The sequence below is a fragment of the Oryzias latipes genome, chromosome 7, assembly GCF_002234675.1.
Source record: "Oryzias latipes chromosome 7, ASM223467v1".
Classification (NCBI taxonomy): domain Eukaryota; kingdom Metazoa; phylum Chordata; class Actinopteri; order Beloniformes; family Adrianichthyidae; genus Oryzias; species Oryzias latipes.
The window spans coordinates 21,240,485-21,263,405 of record NC_019865.2 but is presented as its reverse complement, the minus strand read 5'-3'; the positions used below and the strand labels follow the sequence as shown (position 1 = coordinate 21,263,405).

The following is a 22,921-nucleotide window of genomic DNA, read 5'->3' as shown; positions in this document are numbered from 1 at the left end:
TAATCCATGGACACCAGTGAAGATCACAAATCATTGAAGAATAAACGTTCAGAGCACTGTCTAGTGGGTCTAGATGACCCAACTCCCAACGTTTAAGTGCCTAAGATAGCACAAGGGTTAATAGCTTATTTGGTTAAGTAAAGGTTAAATAAAAAAGGAAAAATTAATTGTAGACAATACAATGAAAATCACACAGATATATCAACCCCATTTCAGAAATAAATAAGTGGATTGGTTAAAATTTAAAGAAAATTTATGAACATTTAAGAAAAAATCACTGTAACTTCTCATAATCATAGAGATTTTTGCAGTAGTGCATACAATGCACATTTAATAATAATAATAAATTTGACTTTTCTATGCCTGTCCAGACACTTAAAGCACTTACAATGTGTATTCAATATTCATTCACTCCTCATTTTTACTTGGCAATTGAAAATTACTGATGAGCCACAACCACCAGGCAGACTGACAGGGGCTACTACGGCTACGACCCCACTGACCATCAAGTGCAGATTTTTGGCAAGTACCGATGACAAAATAGTTATTACTGATGATCCTCAGAAAATATTAATTCATAATTTAAGTAAACAATGACATGAATCACACATCATGTAAGTGATATGTAGTACTCATTGATTTATAGTTGAAGTGCATTTCTGACCTGGAAAAAAATGAACCAGAACAGGGCAGTTTAATTAGAATGTATGCAAACGCAGAAGCAAAATTCCATCCTGCCAAAATCTCTTTTGGGGTCACTGGAGCAAACCCAGCCACTGTTAGGGAAAAGGTGGGATACACCTTCAACAGGCCACCTGTCTGTTGCACTCTCCAAGCACATCTAGGGGCAATTTAGAGACACCAATTAACCTATGAAGCTTGTTTTTGGACAGAGTCCCCCAAGAAAACCCACGCATGCACAAGAAAAACATGCAAACTCCACACAGAAAGGTCCCAATTGGGCTTTAAACCAAGCCTTTCTTGCTGTGAGGCGAAAGCGCTAACAATTGCGCCATTGTGCACCCCTAGGAGCAAAATTAATTTACTGAATCAGCTACTCTAAATAGCAGCTCAAAGTGGTCTTGTATTTTCACAGCTACCACATAAATGTTATTTTTTTAAAAAGAAATTTGAAGACACTGCCTTTTATATGAATATAATATTATATGTTTGTTGTTTTATTCTGAGTGTAGGCCTTCTCACTTTTAGGACATCAAGGTTACTTTAAATCCATTGAAGTGCATTTAGCAGCTCCATTACTTTGTGGTCTGCTGATTGACAGATGATTTGACCAGTTTGTCCAGTTTGAGACAGAAACAATATTTAATTTTCCCTTTTGCCCTCACAGGCACAACTTACTAAAAGGCTATACTCGACAAACTTTAAATGAAGTCGGTGAGTGAAAACACTTTCCGCAGGCTCATTTGCTTACGAAAAAGGTTTATATTTTGTTGAATTTTGGAAACCTTGCCTAAGTTTCCTGAAAACTGGGCTTTTAGTGCAGTACCTGTTCTCGTCATAAACAAATGTTTTGCTGCTTGAGTGTGGTTTTGGATGCTCCATGTTGTTCCCCACTTTGGAAATCAGGGATGCCAATCCATGCATTCTTGTGCTTCTGTTAATCTGTGTGTGTGTGTAGGTGTGTGTGTGTGTGTGTAGGTGTGTGTGTGTGAGATCGGAACAAAACCACTATCCTAATTCAAGAGAGTGCTGTGCTTATTGTGCCACGTACAGTTGCCTTGGTAACAAACCGGTTTATCCTAACCACTGATTTTTCATACTGTGAAAACCTTTGCTCCAGGATGTCTAATAGTAAATAGATAGGCTGTTTTGTAATTTCAGTCATATAGAAGGTCCTTACTTCAAATCTGCAAAAGGAAAATCAAAAAGGTTCTGAACTCTCATATGGCGATGTAGCACATATGTCTTTTTTTCTCTTATTTTTAAAAATTAAGTAAAATAAATATACAATTCTATATGAAAACCAAGAATAGGCATTATACAGAATGGATGCTGTGAGATGTTATTTTTCTATGAAATTATCTTTTTTTTATACTCTCAGGTTTTCTGATACTTTGCTCTAGATAAGCCATTAAGAGAAGACAAAGCTATGGTGACTCTCCATCATTTCACGGCACAAAGTGGGTTCATATTATTTCCGAGTCAAAGCAATATCATGCTGATTCGTTCTGGCAGCACTGAGAGACACAGACTGTTATTTGCTTCATCTGCAACAATCCGCTAAACCAAATTAAAGACGCTGTGTGCCCGGTCCATTTGTTTGCATTGCTGTGCTGCTCAGAAAAAGCAGGGCGTTGACTCAATGAGCAACCGCCTATGGCCATACATGGCAGCCTATAGAATTTGAAAGGCTTATTTTGTAACATTTGCTAATCTTCTTTTCTTAAATTTTGATTTCTTAAAGAAGGATGTTTGGCTGAACTGTAAAGTGCAAATAAAAGTGCTGAACTAATGTCTAGCTGTTGTGGATTCCTTCATTTCTGCTGTAGCTCCTATTGAAACACCACAAGAAATAAAGGACAGCAGGTGGCAGCAAAAATATGGACTATACTTTATTTTAAAAGTGGTTTTGAGTGCACATTAGTTAAAAATCTGAGATGTTTTAAATTATTCCCAAGAGTTGTTCCTTTTTTCATCCTGGGAATTTTGTTTGTCATAAAATGTGTACCCCTAATTACATAGGTGTTACTATTTGTTTTCATATATAAGACACCTGATGGGTTACTAAAAGCAGTTAGCATTACCAGAGGGTAAAAAAAACATGTTTTTTCCTTTTCTGTTGATTTTTTCTTCTTTTTACTAATTGTTGTCCACTTCTTGATGCTCTGAAGCCTTTGTAGAGGCAGGGTTTTCATGGATATTTAAAGAATCTCTGAGGCCGAGGAAGGGACCTCCTGTTCACATTTGCAAGTTATTTTTAATCTTCTGTTTGGCTCTAATGAACCCCCACCTGAGTACAGAAGAAGGACGTATATGCATATAAATACAGAGTTTGTACATTTATCAATAGACAATTAGGTTGTGGAATGCTGTGTAGATGTATATTGATATTTTGCAATGTGTGAGAATCCTAAAGGGTCCCCACCCCCGGCTTGGGAATCATTGGCTCTGCAGACTGAGAAGAAAAGAAAGCAGCAGCACAGACCTGATTGTGGCTATAAACCTTTACAGCAGTAACCGATCGTTTTATCTACATCGATGATTTAAACACTGTCTTCTTGAAGGAACATGGGGGTTATTTCTCCATTCAACCTCAGTGCTCTTTGCCTTGCGCAGAACATTACCCTCACCTGTGTGAGGTATTGCACTTAAATGGAGAAGCAGTGGATGTACACCATTCTAGTTTCTACATTACAGCAGAGATACTAAATATAACATCGCTCTAAGGTCCGTTTTCTCTCATGTTGACTGTCCTCTGCCACATTACTGAGTAATCCTGGACTCAAAAACGAAAGAATAAAGAAAATTGCTCAATTAAATTCAATGTTTCGGAAGGCAGTGGCCGAAATAAATGTTTGACTCAACATAAAGATTCTCGGACTATTTGTAGGGAGAAGCCTTGCAGAGCTGAGCAGTGGTTTCTTAAATGTGCGCTCTGGACAGCTTCTCAGTTTGTAAAGCTGAGCAGGTATACGCTACTGAGATTTTCAAAATAAAATATCTAAAACTTAAATTTTATGTTTGTAATAAAAACGTAAACTTTTCTTAAACATATATATGACAAGAAAAATCAGCAGTCAACCATCAGAATAGCAGGTGTTTATAAATGGCATGTATTACTGAATACCAAAAGTGGATTAACATACTTTATCTAAGAAAAAATAAAGGTCCGACAAAAAAAGGTAATAAGAAAGGTTTGAGCAAAAAAATGTAATTAAAATAACAAAGTTAGGAGGGCAAGCTCACCCAATATTAAAATACATACAATGGAAATAAGTCTGTTTGAAAAACAGTTTTTGTCTGTGCCTCTGCAATATGATTCTTTTTTTACACTTAGGCAGTGTGTTCTGAAGTTTTGGTGCATAATAATGTCTTAAATCAGCTCAGCATGACCTCGATGCCCTCTATAACACCAATTCTGTGGACACCAAAGTTTTTATGTAAAAGTCTTGCGAGGATGGTTGCTCCTTTATTCTGAAAGTCTATTCCGGAAGTTTAGCTCTTACTTTCGTAAATTGTTTTGGAAGAAGAAGTGGCCAGCAGCGCGTCGCTGCTGCCCAGACCGAGCGTCGTTTCTACGCCACCTCCAAGGAAAATCCCGCCACTCTCCTCTGTGGAGTAACGACCTGACACAGACGAGACTCTCAGAAGTCGGGTGTTTTCACGCGGAGGGGTTGTCTATTCACGAAAATGGCGGTTAAAGCAAATACATTTTGAGACACCAGGAGAAGTAAAACAAGTCCCGGGCTGTGGAGACTCTCTCTCTCTCTCTCTCTCTGGACAGACGTTAGGTGACAAGAGAGAGGAGAAGAACTTTGATGGTGGAGCGCAGCCTTCGTGGATGCGGGAGGCGCAGGTAAACTCTGCATCGTTCTCGGATGAAAAGAGCCCCGCGTGCGTGTCGGGATGTGACTTTTCGGCGCAGGAGCATGTAGTTTGTGGCGAAGCGGCTGGGGGGATTCGGACTTTGACAATGAACTTTGTTTGTGAACCGTGCTTGTTTACTTTTTGGGCTTTAGGGACACGTGAAACCATGGGTTGAATGAAAGCAGGAGGACAAACTGCGGGGACATTCATTCAACGTGGGTGGAAGAAGAATTATTAATTTACTGTTATGTAATAATTGACAGCGCCTGATATTTAGTGGCAAATCAAAGCTAGAATCTGCCCAACATAGTTGTTTTGGTTTAAACTGATGCTTTATTATTAGTTCAAACCTTTTAAGCCAATTATCTGAATCTTTCGTTTTATTTTGATTGTTATTCTTTTCTTTTCCTATTCAAAAGCCCCCAAGGCTAGAAAAGTTAGATTGGGTTCAATTAGACAATATTTACTTTTAACACTTCGCCCACCTGAGTTTGATCTAATTTGATCAACTAAAAATGATCATCTGGGCGCTCCATGACCCCGTCAAAATGACTCCAGGAAACCATACAGCCATTGGTGTCATGGAATTCATTTTCAACTTTGTGTACAATATTTTTTATTGCCACTAACATGTTTTAATGCTCACTTTTGCCCTCATCGTTGGCGAGATGTAGGCACTCTGAAACCCTCAACCTCTTTACCTCATCAACTTCCTGTTTCTGGACGACCAAAGTCCATAGTTAACCTTTGACAGAGACTTTGTCGGTCCCTCCCTCCCCCCAACTCATTAGGGCTGGTGGGGAGGGTGGATCTTTGCCCCACGGGGTCCAGAACTGTGGCCGGTGGCTCACCGACCCCTAAAGGAAGGGCCCCCGCCATGGAGTCCAGTCCGGAGAGCCCCAACCGGGCGGTTGAGTACCTCCTGGAGCTGAACAATATAATTGAGAGCCAGGCCAAGCTCTTGGAGACTCAGCGCCGTCGCATCGAGGAGCTGGAGGGCCAGCTCGACCGGGTCAGCCAGGAGAACCAAGACCTGAGGCACGACCGCACCCCGCGGACCCCTGGATCAGACACCCCTGAGCAGAACCACAACCACAGCCAGCCGCTGTCCCTCCCCATTCACCAGAGCTGTGGAGCTGCCGCCGGTGCCGTTGGAAGCAGTGGGGGGAGCAGCAGCACCGCAGCAGCACAGGCGACAGCTGGATCGGCCACAACTCCGGCGCCCAGCCGAGAACGGAGAAGCCACGGAAGGCTGACCCGAGGCCTCTCCTGCGGCTCCTCCACCACCGACCGGCTGGAGCGCACCGACAGCACAGACACCAACGCCAGTTCCAGCTTACGCAGGAAGTAAGTTCACACCACACTCGGCTGGCTTCTGTCTTTACGACAAGTGTCGGCGATCCCGCCCAGCTCCGCCTGTCTTGTAGGGATGACCACTGTTGGCGTCGGTTCTTAAGCCTGTCAGAACATTTATATGCTAAGCCCTCATAATGGTAGGATGTGTAGCAGCAGCAGCAGCCTTTCAAGTCATCAGAGATAATCCACTCAGTAATTAGACTAAAGCTGAGAGGGGATATTTCACCGCACCGCTGTAGGAAATGATTATGGGTAAAGTTATGAATGCCCAAAGTATTCATCATCTTACGTGTAATTTACCAGCAGAGATTGGGATTTTTATAACGATCTATGTGATATAAGGACTGAGGAGTAGTAATAATTAAAAAAACACACATCAACCTGTAGGCAGGGAAGTTTAGACTCTTTTTTTGTAGGATTATCAAAGCTCTCTGGCCCACATAGGTTTATAGGAACCCACTTTTTACTGCTTTTTTAATTTCACCTGATGCCAGAGTTTTGCAAGAACACAACTCTGGCAAATAGCAAGTGCATCTGTCCTTGCTTTTCCCTTAACCACGCACACACAGATAAAGTCAGCTTTTGTTCTTTTAGCACTGAGCCCTGTGAGTAGGCAGCAGCCCGTGTGAAGAAGTACACAGAGAAATAAAGCCTTTTTTGAGGCACTCATTTCTCTGTGCACGACCAGTTTAAGCAGCTATTCATAGATTTTTGCTCACCGTCTGTTTTCTTATGGTCCCTACCCTCTTATCAGTGATTGATTCACGTTTATGCGAATCCCTTATCGACTACAGCTGTGCGCTCTCTCCGGCACCTTCTCCTCCTCCCCTGAGAGGACTTAGTCATTACACAGAGGCACATATTAGTTCTTTATGTGGGTGTTTAACGCAGCCATTGTAGATCTTGCCATTCCTCCTTTGGTAAATGGGTAGATGCCCCTAGCAGATGTGGCTGACCTTGGATCTTGGCTCAAGACGAGTGCGTCGTTCAGAGTGTCACATCTGATGAAGATTTGTGTGCGGGCCATATTGTCCCTGTCCGGCGTTGACTCAGCCTTAGCCAAGCTGGCCTGTTAGATCTGGTTTGTGACAGTATGCTCTAATTGTGGATTTGATACAAACGTGTTTTCCGTCACTGCCTGTGATGTTCCAAATATGGCTGTCACGGTGGGAAGGAGGAAGAAGTCTGATGTGGGGAAGGAAAACAAGGCGAAGAAAAGTGGCCGGGCAACCTCGCTCTGCAGGTCTCGGCCTAAAAGAGAATAGGTGGAGCACACACACACACTGACTTGCCATCTGTCAATAGGGTGTTAAAGCAAAGCGAGGAGGAGTCAGGAGGGGAGGGCCAGCCTCGGAGAGAGACTCGCTCCCACTTTAGCCTCGGTTCCTCCAGCAGGAGTAATCCTCCCTGCTCTGGGACTCAAATAGCTCTCAATTTGGGTGTCAGACAGAATAAACCATCTTCATTTTATTAGTTATGCATGTAGGAGGTGCATCCAAACAGTTGCTCCCTCGTCTTTCTCCCAGCGGTGTGCCATAAACAGCTGCCCCAAATGCTGCCATAATAATGGCAGTGAAAACAATAGGAGTCTGAGGCTTCAGGGTGAAATCACATTTGACATCAAGTCTCTTCTCCGAGAAGCAGCGGGGTTGAGGGCATGGCCACAGCTCGCCGAGAGTGCAGCAGCTGTTTAGTTGTTGTTATTTTGGGGACAAAGTCATGCAAGTGCAATTTGTGTGTAAAGATGTGTGTCCTTATGTAATATGTGTGCTGACATACATGCGGGAGGCCTGGCAGCTAAGTAATTAGTGTGTCCAGAGAATACCTTTTATTAATTGACCGTAAAGGCTGAGGGGGCTCAGTTTGTGATTTCCATGACAGAACATCTGGTTTTGTCCTGTTTTCGCACAGATGGGGTTGCATTTTTACTGTGTTGGGTGGGTGACGCACAAAAATCCGAGAGGCAAGAGGTTGCTGGACGTCTTGACAATAGTCTTTAGGAGTTGGAGAACAGTTGTTACATAATACAAAAAAAAAAGAAGAAGAAAAATGGGAAGGACCTGTGCTATTTCTCCTGTCATAATGGAAGTGCTTAAAAGCTCCCAGGAGTGCTGCTAGGTACTCGTGTCCCTGCTCGTCTCCCGGCGCCTACAGTATCTGCCATCTCTACATGTGGGTTCCACTCTCAGCAAAAACTCCCTTTTTTAGGAATCTGGAGAATTGCTGTGGGCTTTTGTTTTGGAAGCAGCTGGGTTTTGCTAATTTTGCGTGGCTGTGCTGCACATTGCCTTCATCCCCTATGCAACCCCTCCTCTCCTCCACCCCTTTTCCATCTCTCACGCGCTTTCTCTCACATACCCACGTATGTACACTCACTGTCTCCCCCTCGCTCTTTCCTTTTACCACTGCTGCAGATATGACTCAGAGAAGCTGCAGAAATCACATTTCCTCTCATTTTTTCCTTCTTTCTCTTCCCCTCTGTTCACTTTTTTTTTTTTTTGCATTTAACTGAAGCGCAGCTGTTGATTTGCAACCTAAACCCTTAGATCCATTAGAGCGTTTTTGCTTATTTTCCATCTTACTGTAGCTGAGGTATCTGTATGGAGAAAGGAGCTGGCCCCCGGCAAACATGTGGGTCATTTCATACGTGTGACCTGCTCACAAGCTGCATTATGGGATGTATCTGCCGTGACTTTCTGGTAGAAATGCTGTTTCGAGAACCCCCTCTTATTTTCGTTTTTTAATTTATTTCATCTTGTTAAAATTAAGAATTCATAGAGTAACTAAAAAATAATAAATGAGTATATCATTACAATGCAGCCTGACGTCAATTTAAATGATGAGGATAAGTGTGTGTGTTTGTGTGTGTGTGGGAGGCAAATGTATGTGGGTGATGCTTTTTGCCTTCTAGTGAAGTGAGTGTACATGGCTTCATGCTGTGCATGCAACTCAAAAAAAAAGACAACAATACACCAGTGCTCATTTATATTTAGTTGTGAAGTACTCTAAAGACAAATTTATGACTGTCTTCAGTGAACTAAAAAAGCAAGGAGCACCTGGTTTTGTCTCTAGGGCAACAAATGCTGTCAGCTTCTGGTACAGATGGCCATGTTTAGTTGAACGAGGCGCTCCGGTTTTGTTGTGTCGTACACAACAATAGCTTGTTTTACTCTACATACATGTGTCGGATAAGTTTACGGTGGAATTGATGGAGGGGGGATCCGTCCATTTCAATAGCATCTCGGGCAACACATGCAGCAGCAGCAGCAGCAGCACAAAATAGACGAGTAAAAAAAGGATTCATCAAGGCCACTGCTGTCTAACTGACAGAGACAGACACTCTTGGTGAATTTTTCACTCCCATTATGTTTCATTTATCGTACTTGAATCAGATTTTCAACCTCTGTTCCATCCAGATCGAGCTAGAAATAAGCTTTTAGTCCATTTGTAAAACAGTGATTCATTGAAGTGCCGCTCCAATCATTTTTTTATCTAGTGTAAAAGTGTTCCCAGTGGTCTTTTAATTATGATGCAGCTTTTAGGCGAGATGAAAAAACACTCCTTTTCTAGGACATAGTTTCTGCAGAGCGGCAGGAGTTAAGTAGAAATTCAAATCCCCTTCCCCTTCCAGAGCTTTCTGTTTACACGCTCTCCAGCTAGCTTACAGCCCCTCACACCCCAAACCTAACAATACTGGGGCAACATAAATGGTGAGCAGTATTGGAGTTATCTCACCGTACAGTTTTTGAGCCAGATACTATAGCTCAGACAAGGAAAACAAAGACGTACACGGATCTAGTTGTCAACAAGCAAATGCATCAGAATGGAGCGGAGTCTGTTGCATGCCCAGCATAGTTTCAGGAATTACAAATACAATTTTTTTTACAAACACCATCTTTCTTCTGCTCCTAAATCATAACAATTTGAATAAAAAAATAACCAGAAATACAACTTTGAGCTTAATTTTCTTAATAAATATCCTCCACAATCAAAACAATGCTACAAGTACATGTTCAAATCCCTCAAAACATAATTTTCATTGGAGTGGGTCTTTAGCCTGCTCTTAAACATTTCCCTTTTAAATATCATGGTGTTATCAAAAGCGTTTTTTAGCCCTAGAGTCCTGAATGGGAGCAAAAGCAAAAAACTGAAACTTGAACTCCCATCAATTTCCCTTTAGGCTCCATTTTTGACATGGAGGATCCAATGGGTGCAGCACAGATTATTGGTCCAATGGTTGGGGAATTCAATCAAATTATATGTCCTTTAACGAGTTTCAAAAACTGCTTCTTAGACTAAATATTTACACTGAACAACAGTCTGTATGGAGTTCCTTTTCTAGCAGAAATCAGAGATGGCGCTCTTTTTCCATTGAATTAGCATCGTAGGCAGGAAAGATATAGTTTTTTCTTCCAGGTTTTTCTTTCCCCTGCATAAATGAATAAGCCACAGGCTTCAGCATGAACATTGGACAGGCTAATTATAGGTTGTAGATTTGTTGCAGATTAATATGTATGTCTATCCTTTCTCTGTTAGAGTGAAAGGGCCGGTTGAATAGCAGCGATGTAAAGCTTTGAACTGGAAGTGAAAGAGGGCGAGCAAGCTGTGAGGAATGCGGTTCAGTTGCTTTGGAAACTGTAAAGCTCCTCTCAAGACAGTTGCTGTAATACTTTTTTGGTGCATCCTTCCTCGTTCCCTCCCACCCGCTCCCCACTGTCCATGCTCTGACCGTGACACGGCGTCTTTTCTGCTTTTATTACTCTTTTAACCTCTCTTCAGCCTGTCTCAGCCATGTGCAGAGAGCAGTTGCATCTTAACATCGGCGATGATTAGCTGCGCCGATTAGGGGTCTTGCTTTATCATTAGTTTGGAAGGCAGAGGCCGCTGTCCCTGTCACCAGTGTCTTTTAACATAATTACGGTTGTTGTCATCAGTGCTGCCCCCTGCTCTTTCAACCAGGAGTTTCTTGGATCACAGAATTCCCATTTTTGTGAATGCAACAACGTCCGTCTTCCAGGTGTTCCCGTCGCTTTGTTCACACGGTTTCCCATTCACGTACAGATAAGTAGCACTTCTGAGGCGGGATGTTTGTCAAACACTCTTGCACGTGTTCTGCAGAGCAGAATAGGGATACTGGTTACCGTGGGAACGCTGTGAGCTCTTCTGTGAAGAACTCTGTGGGCGAGGAACACAGAATAGAGAGATGGAGAGAATTGAAAAGATGGTAGGAGTGAGAGCAGGAGCGAGGTGAAAGACAGAAGCAGGATTGAATGACGACCTGATGTGGAGGAAAGGGGACACACTAAAGACAGATGCAGCCTTTTCCTCACTACAGTCACTAAAATAGAGAAAGGCATGGTCCTTAAGATGCATGGTTGCAGATGTTTAGTTGTTCTTTATGACCCAGATCTGTTTTGGTATTTCTCCTGGTGACCTGCAGGGATCCCGTTTTCTTGATTTACTTTTTAAGCCGCCTACGTTACATTTAAATGAAGTCTAATTGTTCTCCCTTCACTTGAGCCTCATTCAGCTGAAAGCCAATCCGCCCGGTGCACACATGTGCATACGAACCCAGAGCAGGTGTCTGGTGTGCGTAGCTGAGGCGTAACTGTAGCTGTGCCCCTCCTCGGCGGTGCTTTTGCCTGGCACTCGGCGCCACACACCCACGCAGGCAGTCCACGCTGTTGCCAAGCAGCGGGAGACTCAAGCTCTTGGTGGAAAACCAGTGAGGCTGGTTGTGGAAAAGCTGGTGAAAGGAGGTGGGGAGTGGAAGAAAGCGGTATAAAGACTTAACTTTCGGCTGGGATGCAGCTTGTGTGGCTGTCAAACATTTTGTGTTTGACAGCCAGAGTCAGGAGGGTCACATGCTGGAGGTGGGATGACGCAGTGTGCTCCTACACGCTTGTTACACTGACAATGGCGAGTAGAGAAAGAAAGCCATGAAAGCTCGGAGTGGACAGATTCTCAGGCTGCGGCTCCGGAAGCTCCCAGAAATGGAGGCGCTCGCGCTCCTCTTGGCCTTTGGACAGTTTATGAAGAGGGTGTTGCTTGCGTGTACATCTGCCACAGCAGCGCAGCTTAATATCTTCCTGCCACATGTGAGTCGTGCTCCCACTCTTCTCGCAGGTCTATACATAGACACTACCCACTGACACCCCCCTTATGCCACCACTCCAGTTCAAGAAAACACTCAATCCAGCCATCACGCCACGCCTCCCCAAACACACACACACACTTTTACTTCTGGTCCTCTTATTTTCACCTTTGCCTCCCTTTGTTTTCATAGTTTTCCCTCCTCCCACTCTCCTTTCTGCCTCCAGCCTCTGTCAGTTCACTTAAATAAAAGCTCACTCACCCTCCCAACCACTCGTCCTTCCTTTTTCCTTCATACTCGCCAGGTTTGACTTAGGTTTTGTCCTTAAAGTGCATTGTTGATGCTTTAATACCTTCCTCTTGTGGGGGAACTCTAATAACAGAATGAGAGATTTATAGAAACTAAGTGTATGTGTAGGTACCGTTTGTGTTTTTCTATGGAGGAGAAACAAAGAGGCCTTGTGCATCTGGGTTTTACGGAGACTCATGGAGTAGGAATTATGTTCTAGATAAGCCTGTCAACAGTTGCCTCACTGGGGATATTCCAACAGGAGGCACTTGGTACTGCTGACAAAATACAATTCCTGGCTGTGTAGGACCACACAATGTGTACGAGCATCGTTCAGGGTTACATAACACCTCCCTCTGCCTCTCTCTGTATCTCCAGTTGAAGCTGCACAGGTTAAAGGGTTCATTTTTATTAGATTCCTTCCTTTCTTTGTGCCACAGGGATCTAATCATCTTTTTTTTGTGTGTTATATTTGGCCATACTGCAAACCGATGTGGAAACCAATTTGTAACCCTTAAAAACAGTTAAATTGAGATATATTTTACTCTTTAAAAAGTTGAGTATACGCTGTATTAACTCAAGTTGACCACCTAACAATTTTTTTGTATCTGCTAAGCAAACAAACCCTCCACCTACGTACATTCTACAGTTCAGTTTACTTATAAAGTGCCAGTTCACATCGAGGTTTTCTTAAGGCGCTACACATAAAGCAAGAAATATCAAATTCTGCAAGATTCATAGTAGTGGTTATAAGGTAGTTTGATCAATACAACAAGGCCAAACAATCTGTAATTTAATAATAATAGATAACCATAGATAACCTCAAACTGTTAGTTTTATTACTGAGCAAGCATTAAACAACAGTGGAGGGAATTGTTTTTACACCTCTTATAAAAGGGTAAACTGTGAAGAAGAACTGGCCTTTGCACATTGTGGATAAGTTTAACCATGTAAAGGACACTCACTTAATTACTTAACCAAGTCAAGTTTAAAATTTCAACTCTAAATCGTTTTGGAGTATTTTTAGACTTTTGTTCCTTTAAAGAAATTTAAAGGAATATTGTCAAATAAAAATATTTGAAGATGGCTTGTATTCATAAGGATAAAATGTGTTTTTTCTGTATTCTGTAAGTTGTTTCATTTAAAAAGATAAGCTTTAGCTGTGAGAGACAGAAAAACTATCTAGGAAATCGCATTGTATGATTTTTTTAAGAATATGTTTGTATAATTGTGCAGAAAATAAATATAGAAAATAAATATTTAACAATAACTACCAAGAATTCTGTCCCTCACAGACCTGTTACTCATTCTTTAAGAAGCTATTTTCTCCTCCACTTGTTGCCTCAATTAATGACTCCTGTTTGAACTAGTTATCTGTAATATACACCTGCCCACACCCTTATACAATCAGATTGTAACCCCTCCACTATAGCCAAGACCAATGAGCTGTCGAAGGACACAAGGGACAAGATAGAAAACCTGAACAAGACTGGTATAAACCAATCTACAATAAGCAAGTAACTTGGAGAGAAGAGATTAACTGTTGGAGCAATTGTTAGAAAATTGAGTAATAACAGATCACTGACAATCTTTCTCCACCTGGAGCTCCATGCAAGATCTCACCTGGTGGAAACAAATGATCTTGAGAACGGTGTCCAGAACTACAAGGGGCAAGGTTACTATGAACAACACTTGATGCCATCATGCATCAATATCTTGCAGTGTTTCAAAAGTCCCCCAGCACATGCCCAGACCCTCAAAGTTCACCAGTGACCCTTGGATGATCCAGGAGAGGATTAGGAGCTGCTGAGTTGCATTCCAAGAACATCAAGCCCACTTGGAAGCATGGAGGTGGAAACTTCATGTTTTGGAACAGTTTTTCTTTTAAGTGGACACGCCAACTGATATGTATGTATGTTGAGATTTTGGGTTAAAACCCTCATTGAGGATAAAACGTGACTGGGTCTTCCAGCATGACAATGATCCCAAACACATCGCCTGGGAAACGAAGGAGTGGCAACATAAAAAGTATTTCAAGATTCTGAATTGGTCTAGCCAATCTCTGGACCACAAACCAATAGAGAATTTGTGGAGGGAATTTAAAGTCTGTGTTTTCCAGCAACAGCCCCAAAACATTACAGCTCTTGAGAAGATCTGTATGGAAGAATGGACCAAAATAGCAGCTACAGAGCAGACCTGATGATGACCCACAGGAAACGTTTGGCCTCCGTCATTGTTACCTGGGGTTACAATACAAAGTATTGATATGAACTTTTGTTTAGTGACCAAATACTTATTTCTGCACCATCAATTATTTAAAAGTAATATACCTTAATGTGATTTCCTTAAATATGTTGTTTTTTACACTTTGAAATGAATCTATGATGAACATTACAGACAGAGCTCATCTATTAAAGTGGGACAACTTGAAGAATTGTTGAGTGTCCCACTTTACCACTTTAGTGTAGCTCTTGTCTATCTCTCAGAATTGTGATGCGTTACTTGACTCCTATATTACTTTCACCAATTAGAGTACCAGAGGCCTTTGTGGCTCAAAGAGAGTAAAACAAATAGAGTGCTTAAAAAAGCCTAAAAGCTGCTGAAAAGCATTTGGTTTTTGCAATTTTTTTCTCTTTCTATTTTTCTCTACTTATTAATAATCAGTAATGTCTTACAATACTTGGTTTCAGCAAAAATGCTATTTTTACTGTAATAAATTACTTTTGCAATGAATTACTCCTAATGCTTATGCTAAAGCGCTAATGTGCAACATCTAACTTTCATGTACAACGAACACAGCTCACAATTGGATGCTTGTTTTGTAACCACAGAATGTTGAAAGTCTATGACTTGACCACAAACGTCTTCACAAGGCAGCGTCATCCACCTGAATGCTAAAGCTTGACCCAAATCCAGAAACTGACCAAGGCTTAATCTACATCTTCACTGACTCATGCTGAGACTTACTCTATAAAGTTGTTTTGAACTTGAGTGACAGTTATTTACCCATCAGCTTTTTCCACAACAGTTTTTTTTCATCTCAATTACAAAAACACTTAAACATTCTTGCATGTCCAACTATCTAAATGCAGAAACATTGTGTGGTTCCAGTTTGCAGCAATACATTACATTGTGGTCACAGTGGAGCTCAGGATTTTAATGGTGTAGCAGACAAAGTAGGTCCCAATGTTTGACATCTGCTTGCCTGAAACCTCTCATGAGTTTAGATTGACTTTGCATTTGATGAGCTCTGCTGTTCTTGGATTTCTACCAGCTCATAAATATATTTGTTAAAATTACTTTTATTTTTATTTCTTGGATTGCAATATAAAACAGTGAGAACACTGTTTAAAAACTAATTAAAACAATGTAAATGGAAAAGTTCTACACACTGAGAAGTTGTACTGGCGTCACACACTTTTCCCTCATGGTTTGTGGAGCAGTGGGCACAAGGTTTAAAGTCCCACTCCAACTATATTTTTATCTTTTGTAAAATCGTCCCCAGTGGTCTTTTAATTATGATTATGCAGTTTTGAGCCCAAATCAAAAAGAGAGAGTTTCTGCAAAGCGGCAGGAGTTCATCAGATATTTGCCTCCGAGTTGTAGCCGGGACTGTTGGCATTTGCCAATACTACTCTATCATCCCGTTGTTTACACTCTGTCTCGCTAGCTTACAGCCCCACACATCCCTAACCTAACATTAGGGGTTCCACCAAAGATGGTGAGCAATATTGGAGCTGTCCAGCTGTACAGTTTTGATCTAGATTCCTGCTCGGATGAGGAAAACAAAGACCTTCCAGGATCTATTTGTTTTTAAGTGGATGTATCAGAATGGAGCGGAGTAGGGAGACTTTGACTGTCCCATTTCAGTTGCTGCGTCGCAACTCAGAGCTTTTTCAAATGGCGGGTTTGAATCTGCTCCTGATAAATCCCAATTTTAATAAAGAAATACTCTGAAATGCCGTTTTAATAATAACTTCCCTTTATGCCTGCACAATATACCGCAAATTTATCGTTATCGCAATATCCAGTTGTGCAATATGCACATCGCAAAAGACAGCGAAAATCGCAATAAATCCTTAACCTTAAATGTGTTAAAACAAACTTATGGCAGCTTGAAGCATTCAATGAATCAAATAAATGCCTTATTCATTTGACCAATCGGATGGACGCCTTCACGTTGTTGACCAATCGGATGGAGGCCTATTATGTTAGATGTTCGCCTCCTATGTCAACGAGGGTCATTTGGAGTATAATTTTTAAACTGTTGCAATGCAATGGGAATGATGTTTTTGGTTATTTTGTTATTTGTTTATATACCGCAAATTATACCGTTATCACAATATTAAACTCAAATATCGCATATCGCGGGTTTTCCTCATATCGTGCAACCTTACCGCCCTTATATATGTTCTCCGTCATGGGAAAAATGCTACAAGAACATGTTAAAGACACCGAAAGCACAATTTTCATTGGAGTGGGTCTTTAAGACTTCTCTTTGTGCAACTATGTATGCAGTAAAAGAGGAGGTAGATAAAATAATAATATCAGCCACTTAATTTCATCCTTTTCAGGCTGGTTCCTTACAAAATAAAAGTATTTTCCTTGTTATTTTTTCTTCGTGCACATGCATATTTATGTCCATTCACACGCTTCCATGCTAAACCACATCTAATCCCTTCCATTGACTTTTTATATAATTGCACCACCCACACAGTTTGGTTAGAGTACTCTATTAGGATAGAAAGAGGGCGTTTGTTCTTTACAAGACCGTGTTAGAATAATGGATCAGATTGTTACTCAAGGATCATTGAAGCAAAAGTTTTCTTTAAATCTTATTTGATTTGATTTGATTTGATTTGATTTATTTCAAGCATTGTAGTCAAAGCAATAAAGAATTTACACATATTTGTCAAACTCATTACATAAATGTTGAAATGCATAGTTTAAAAAGACAGAAAATAAAACAAATAAAAAAAATCATTCATGACTTCAGTAAACAGTAACGGTAACCATTATGTAATAATCATTGATTATTCGAACACATTATCACAAGAAACCAGTAATTATTGCTACACATTCAGATCAAGTAAAGAAAATCAATAGCTTATTGATTGTAATTTAAATATTTAAGTAATCTTTATTGCACATTACAATGTAATAATCATTGATTGTAATTAAAAGAGCTTTGATTATTTCACCACAATCAAGTTTACACATTTTTGGAAATTATTTGGAATTATTCAAACACCTGTTGATCCTTAACTCCTCTTATCTTCATATTGTGAAATCAGAGTTTCTTTATACCTTCTCTTGAATATTTGGATATTTGAACATTTTTTTAGCTCATTACTTAACCCGTTCCAAAGTTTAGTGCCACACACTGAAACAAAAACTTGTCTTTGTGGTTCTTCTTTGTGTGGGTGGCTATAACTATGTCTGGTATTATTTAAAAGTAGTTTAAGCATTAATGTGTGCCACTATGTCTTACAGACAGAAGCTGTTGGAGTGAATGAGTTCATTCCTTTTTTATTATTAGCTAGATTTACAGAGTGAATATTGTTGGATTCACTATTCTTGCCTTTTTCATCTTCCCATTTTGCGCACTTAAAGGGTCTAGGTTAAGCTTTTTTTTTGTTCTTTTTATTATATTTCTCCTTCAATTTACCCCATCTCTGCACATAGCTCACTGTGGAGAACTCCATAAAAACAACATTTCATTGAAAACTCTTCTATCCAGCTTCTGCTTGTAGGAAGGAGAATTGATTTTTTTCCTGCTCTAAAGACCCCCTCCTGCTGGTTCTGCTCTGTGGGAAGAACCATTGGTCAAGACTGCTCATGTCATTCAGGAAACGGATTCAATCTACTAAAATACAAACAAATTTAAAGTTAAACCTATTTGTCGAAATAAAAACTCAAAAGTTTCGATGCGCTTTCAGCTCAGGTGGCCTGCGGAAAAGATTCAAATGCCAAACACAAGATGGAAACTTGATATTATTTTACTCGCAGCTTGTGGCCTTTTAGTGTGAAAACGCCTGCGGTTGAAGAACCATCTTGCTTTATGCCGGGCTTTGTTCGTGGAACAATTTTAGTGAAGTGCCCTGAACAAATAAACACTTTGTCACAGCTGGGTTGCTGTCCTGGAAAAGCATCGGCTGGTACAGATGTCCTCAGGGAAGGCATGAAGCTTCAGCTACGCATCCTAAAACATCCTAATGAAACACAGTGAGGTCACAGCACAAAGCTGCTTTAAAAAAACAAAAACTAAATAGATTTCTTCTGCAGTTTTCTCCTAATGCTGTTAAACACGAGCGAATTATTTTGATTTTTCTGACTATTTTTATTTAATTGAAAGACCTAAAAAAAAGACAAGAAAACAAAACAAAAATATATTTCTGTGTTCCAGCAGCTGAGGAACAAAAGTCCTTGGTAAATTAGCGCTTTTGTCCCCTGGTAATGTAACCTAAATGTTCACGTTCATTAAACTTTGCTCCTGGTATTTACTGATTCATGAGGAAATGATGTTCCTCTGCTTAATATTCCTGCAACAAAAGCCTCAGCAGGAGCTCCTGGGGGATGAGCTGCAGATTTTGATGATAATTCTCCACAAGTTCAACCGATGATGCAAACCGCTTCTCATTCTAGTAGTTTTTGTAGAAGGTCAGATGAATGTAATTTCTGTGGGGGGCTAAACTGGCCTGTGCTGTTTTTAACTCAAGTGAGTCAAAGACGAGTGAGAATTATATTTGATTAGGAGTATTTCAGGGGGAAGAAAAGGCGCTCATGACAGACATAGTGATTGCATGTCTTGGATGTTCTTACTCATGAAGGACGTTGCCAGAAATGGTTGCATTTTCAGACGTTTTGGTCTCAGTGATTTTACAGAGGAATAAACTGCATCACTCGTTTTAAAAGCCTACTCTGAAAATCATGTTTTTGGTGTTTTTAACATGTCCTTTTGGCACTTTTCTGAAAACGGAGGACATAGATAAAGAAAATGTAAGTATTTCTTCATTCAAATCGTTGTGAATCAGGAGCAGACAAAAAGAGCTTATTTGTGTCGCAGAAAATATGCTGAGCAGGCCACAAAATCCCTGCCCTGGGCTTTCGGCAATGGGGAGGGAAAAGTCGGCAGGGTTGTTCAGTGGCAATGGTCAAATTCAACTCAGAGAGGAATTTCTAATGAACTATAGCTGCTCTGCTGAAAATATGTCCTAAAAAAATGGCACAGGTTAGGGCTGCACAAGATGAGGAAAACTTGCGATATTAGTGATCAATATTGCGATGACGATATAACTTGCAGTACATGAACAAAAAGCAAAACTATCAAAAATCTAATTTCCATTTCATTGCAACAGTTGCAACAAATTATACCCCAAATGACCCTAGTCTACATATGAGGCAAACATCTCACATAAAAGGGCTGCATCCGATTGGACAACAACATGAAGGCGTCCCTCTGATTGGTCAAATGCATAAATGGATTTATTTAATTAAATACTTTAAGCTGGCATAAGATTGTTTTAGCACACTTAAGGTAACGATTTATTGCAATTTCCGCCATCTTTTTTAGCGGTTTGCTTATTGCACAGCGTGATATCGCGATAATGATAAATTTGCACTTTATTTTGCGAACTTAGCACAGGTTTTTTTTATTTTGGCAAAAAAACGGCATAATCATAATTAGAAGATCACTGGGAATGCTTGTGAAATGGCTCAAAAGATGATTGGAGTGGGACTTTAAACGCTTCTGGCAAAGAAAAAATAAGAAGCTTCTTTCCATTCCTCCGAAGTGCTTTTTTTCTAAACCAGCAATTGTTTTTGGAGTAACTGTACTGTGTGAGATCCGGGATTCTGCGTGGCGGCTGTGCCTCACGCAGCTGGAAGACGTCACCCAGCTGCTGGAGTGTTGCCGCTCGCCTCCACTTTCACCCACTTTGCGGCCCCGAAAGTGCTTCCTCGCTAAAGTGACGGGGACTGTGTGTCCTTCAGAGCAGCTGGCCCCTCAGTGAGAAACCAGACATTTACATGCTAATGTCAACAACTGCTCACTCCTCAGCTGCAGATGGAGCCGCTCAAAGTCCTGCCAAAAGAGGAGGCTTGTGTGTTTTACAAGCACTTCTGCATGCTTTATAAAAATAGCTCAACCATTTCCATACATGTTGATCCATTAAAGAGCCCCCCCCCCTGGTGAGCATTATATCCTTCAATAGAGTAACAACACGAAGCGAAGCTAAGGCAACTATTGAAACTTTCTGTTCTGCGGGTTTTCTTTTCTTCTGTTATTGTATTACTGCAACAAGTTGGTTTCCAGCCCGACCGGTTGTGTTTGTGTGGTTGTGAGGAAGTCAGATGCTGAATTCCTGCACATTTCCTTTTCTCTTTCATCAGACACTCTCATTTAAACTCTATGATTGTCTGTAAATGTGCAGCTTCTAATGCTTTCACTGTGTGTCTCTAAATCTGCTTCGGTGCTGACTGCACGTGTCTCTCTGCTCCGTCCACTCTGCTGTGTGTGTGTGTCTGTGTTTGTCGCCCATCTATGTTCCTTCCTGTCAGTGTCCGGCCTCCATCCGTCTCGGGGCAGCCCTTCTCAGCTCCCACCACTCCCACAGCAGGGAGCAGCTCTGCCTTTGCAGCTTTATTTCCCACCAGTCTGACAGTTCACAGCTTCGGCACTCTCCATCAGTACTGCTGTCCCTCCATTGACCAAAGCTTACAGCAGGAGGACAGGTAAGGGCCCCAGTGGGGCCTGATTACAGTGAGTACCAAAATAAGCAAGAAATACCCATAAAGAACCTTTCAAGTCTCCCTAAACATTCCTGAATCCTGGCAACTACACCTGGATCTCTCCCTGTCGGTCCAACCTGTTTATTTGCCCCATTACTTGATTTACATGTAACAAATGCCTGCATGTTTTCCTCCTTAACCCCTCAGCATCCTGTGCTTCAGTCTGCTAACCACTCCCAGCAGTTACTAATAATAAGCAGTGCTGTCCTACCAGTTTGACCAACTCATAGCTCTTCTGGAAAAGGAAGTTGGTTTTCTTCAAAAGCTACAGGATGAAGGTTGACTGACTCACAAGTGAACCTGCTGCCCCCCCCCCCCCCCATGTCCCCCCCTTTATCTCTTCCTGTAATCATCCTCCAGCTGATTCTTCTACATCTGTGCATGATGATCCAACACTGCCATCTAATGGCATTGGATGGCAAAAGGTGTGCTTCCACAAGAGATGACGAGCATAACATTTGATAAGGATGTCTTCTATGCCCACAGACTGTTCTAAAAAGAAAAAAAGAATCTGAACAATCTAGCCTGCTGTAAATGTCTTTTGCTTTCTGCTTTTTGTCTCGTGCAGCTTTTCACTTCCTGTCTCGTTCTTTCTCTTTCTCTGTTTTCTCTCCATCTGGCCCCTGTCCTGTTTGCTGCTGTGTTGTGACTCGTCCCGTGTTGCTTTCCAAGTGAGGAGGACGAGGGTGCCCATCAGTTCTGTTGCTCTGCTTCAAGCTGCAGCAGTCCCTCCTCCCGCTGAGCCGAGGTGTGCCGGCCGCGGCGACTCGCACATTTTTACCAGTGAAAGTACTTGCAGGAAACCGAATTCTCACCTGTGCATCACAATGACTAACGAACGCCAGAAATGCATGCAACCTGCGCTACTTTTGTGCCGTCATTGATTGTTTTTTAATGTGTTTTATGTCAGAGTCTTTAATTCCTCCCATGAGGAATCTTGATATTGTCTTTTATTTATTCTTTGCTGTTTCTTTCCCTCACTTAAAGCTACAAATGTGCTTGTTAGTTGTAATCGGTGCAGATTGCCAGAGACATTTGTCCTTCGTTAATATGCACTGAAACTATCAAATGTAGCCAAACAAAATTTGTGTCTGATAAGCCTAACATGTCATTTTTGGTCACTAATGTTCCTCTGCTTTTCAAGTTTTTTCAGTACAAATTAGTTTATTCCCAATAAAAATGTCTCCCCTTCCTTTCTTTTTAGAACTTAAATATGTGTTTCCATTAATTGTACTGTTTTCCACAACACAAACACTCCAGCACAAAGATGTAGCAGTTTGAGCTCAAAGATTTATAATAGAAACTTTAAATTATTCCATTGATTGATGTGCAATGTACAGAATAATTACTCTTTTTTTCCTTAAAATATATAATATTTTTGAAGTCTGACTTGTTTGCATTATTTGAGTGTAACAAGTATTTACAATTGTTTTTGGAAAAACCCTCTGAAACAGTAATGTTTAAAATCATGTAAAACCTATGTAAATAGGATTTTTTTTTTTCATTTAAACACCGATTTGGAAAAAGTACAATAACAATACCATTGGTGTTTTATCTAAGATCTTTAATAACACAAACACATTTATAGTTAGAGAGGAAATGTGCATAATTTATTCTTGCACCTTTACTTACATCCAGGAATGCTTACATCAGAATTACGGCCTTAAATATGAAACGCAAACAACATTATATGAGCTTGGATTTATGTTTGTCTATGTGTAACATCTATAAATGCACCTATACTTTTACCAATGGTTTGAAACTCCCATGAATCTTTGTGACTGCCAAATGTCGGATGTGTCTCCCAGGTTTTGCAGGACTGATGAACGAGGAGCGCCACAGACT

General features: G+C 40.9%; 1 protein-coding gene across 3 annotated transcripts in view; it reads left to right on the top strand.

Moving 5' to 3' along the window:
* Positions 1-4,188: 4,188 nt before the first annotated feature.
* Positions 4,189-22,921, top strand: part of iqsec2 (IQ motif and Sec7 domain 2) — a 33,240-nt gene continuing 14,507 nt past the window's right edge. For all 3 annotated transcript variants that reach the window (XM_023956799.1, XM_023956798.1, XM_023956801.1), the window contains exon 1: positions 4,189-5,895. In XM_023956799.1, coding sequence (XP_023812567.1) covers positions 5,426-5,895 — 470 coding nt within the window. In that variant the 5' untranslated portion in view covers positions 4,189-5,425. The remainder of the gene's footprint in view (positions 5,896-22,921) is intronic.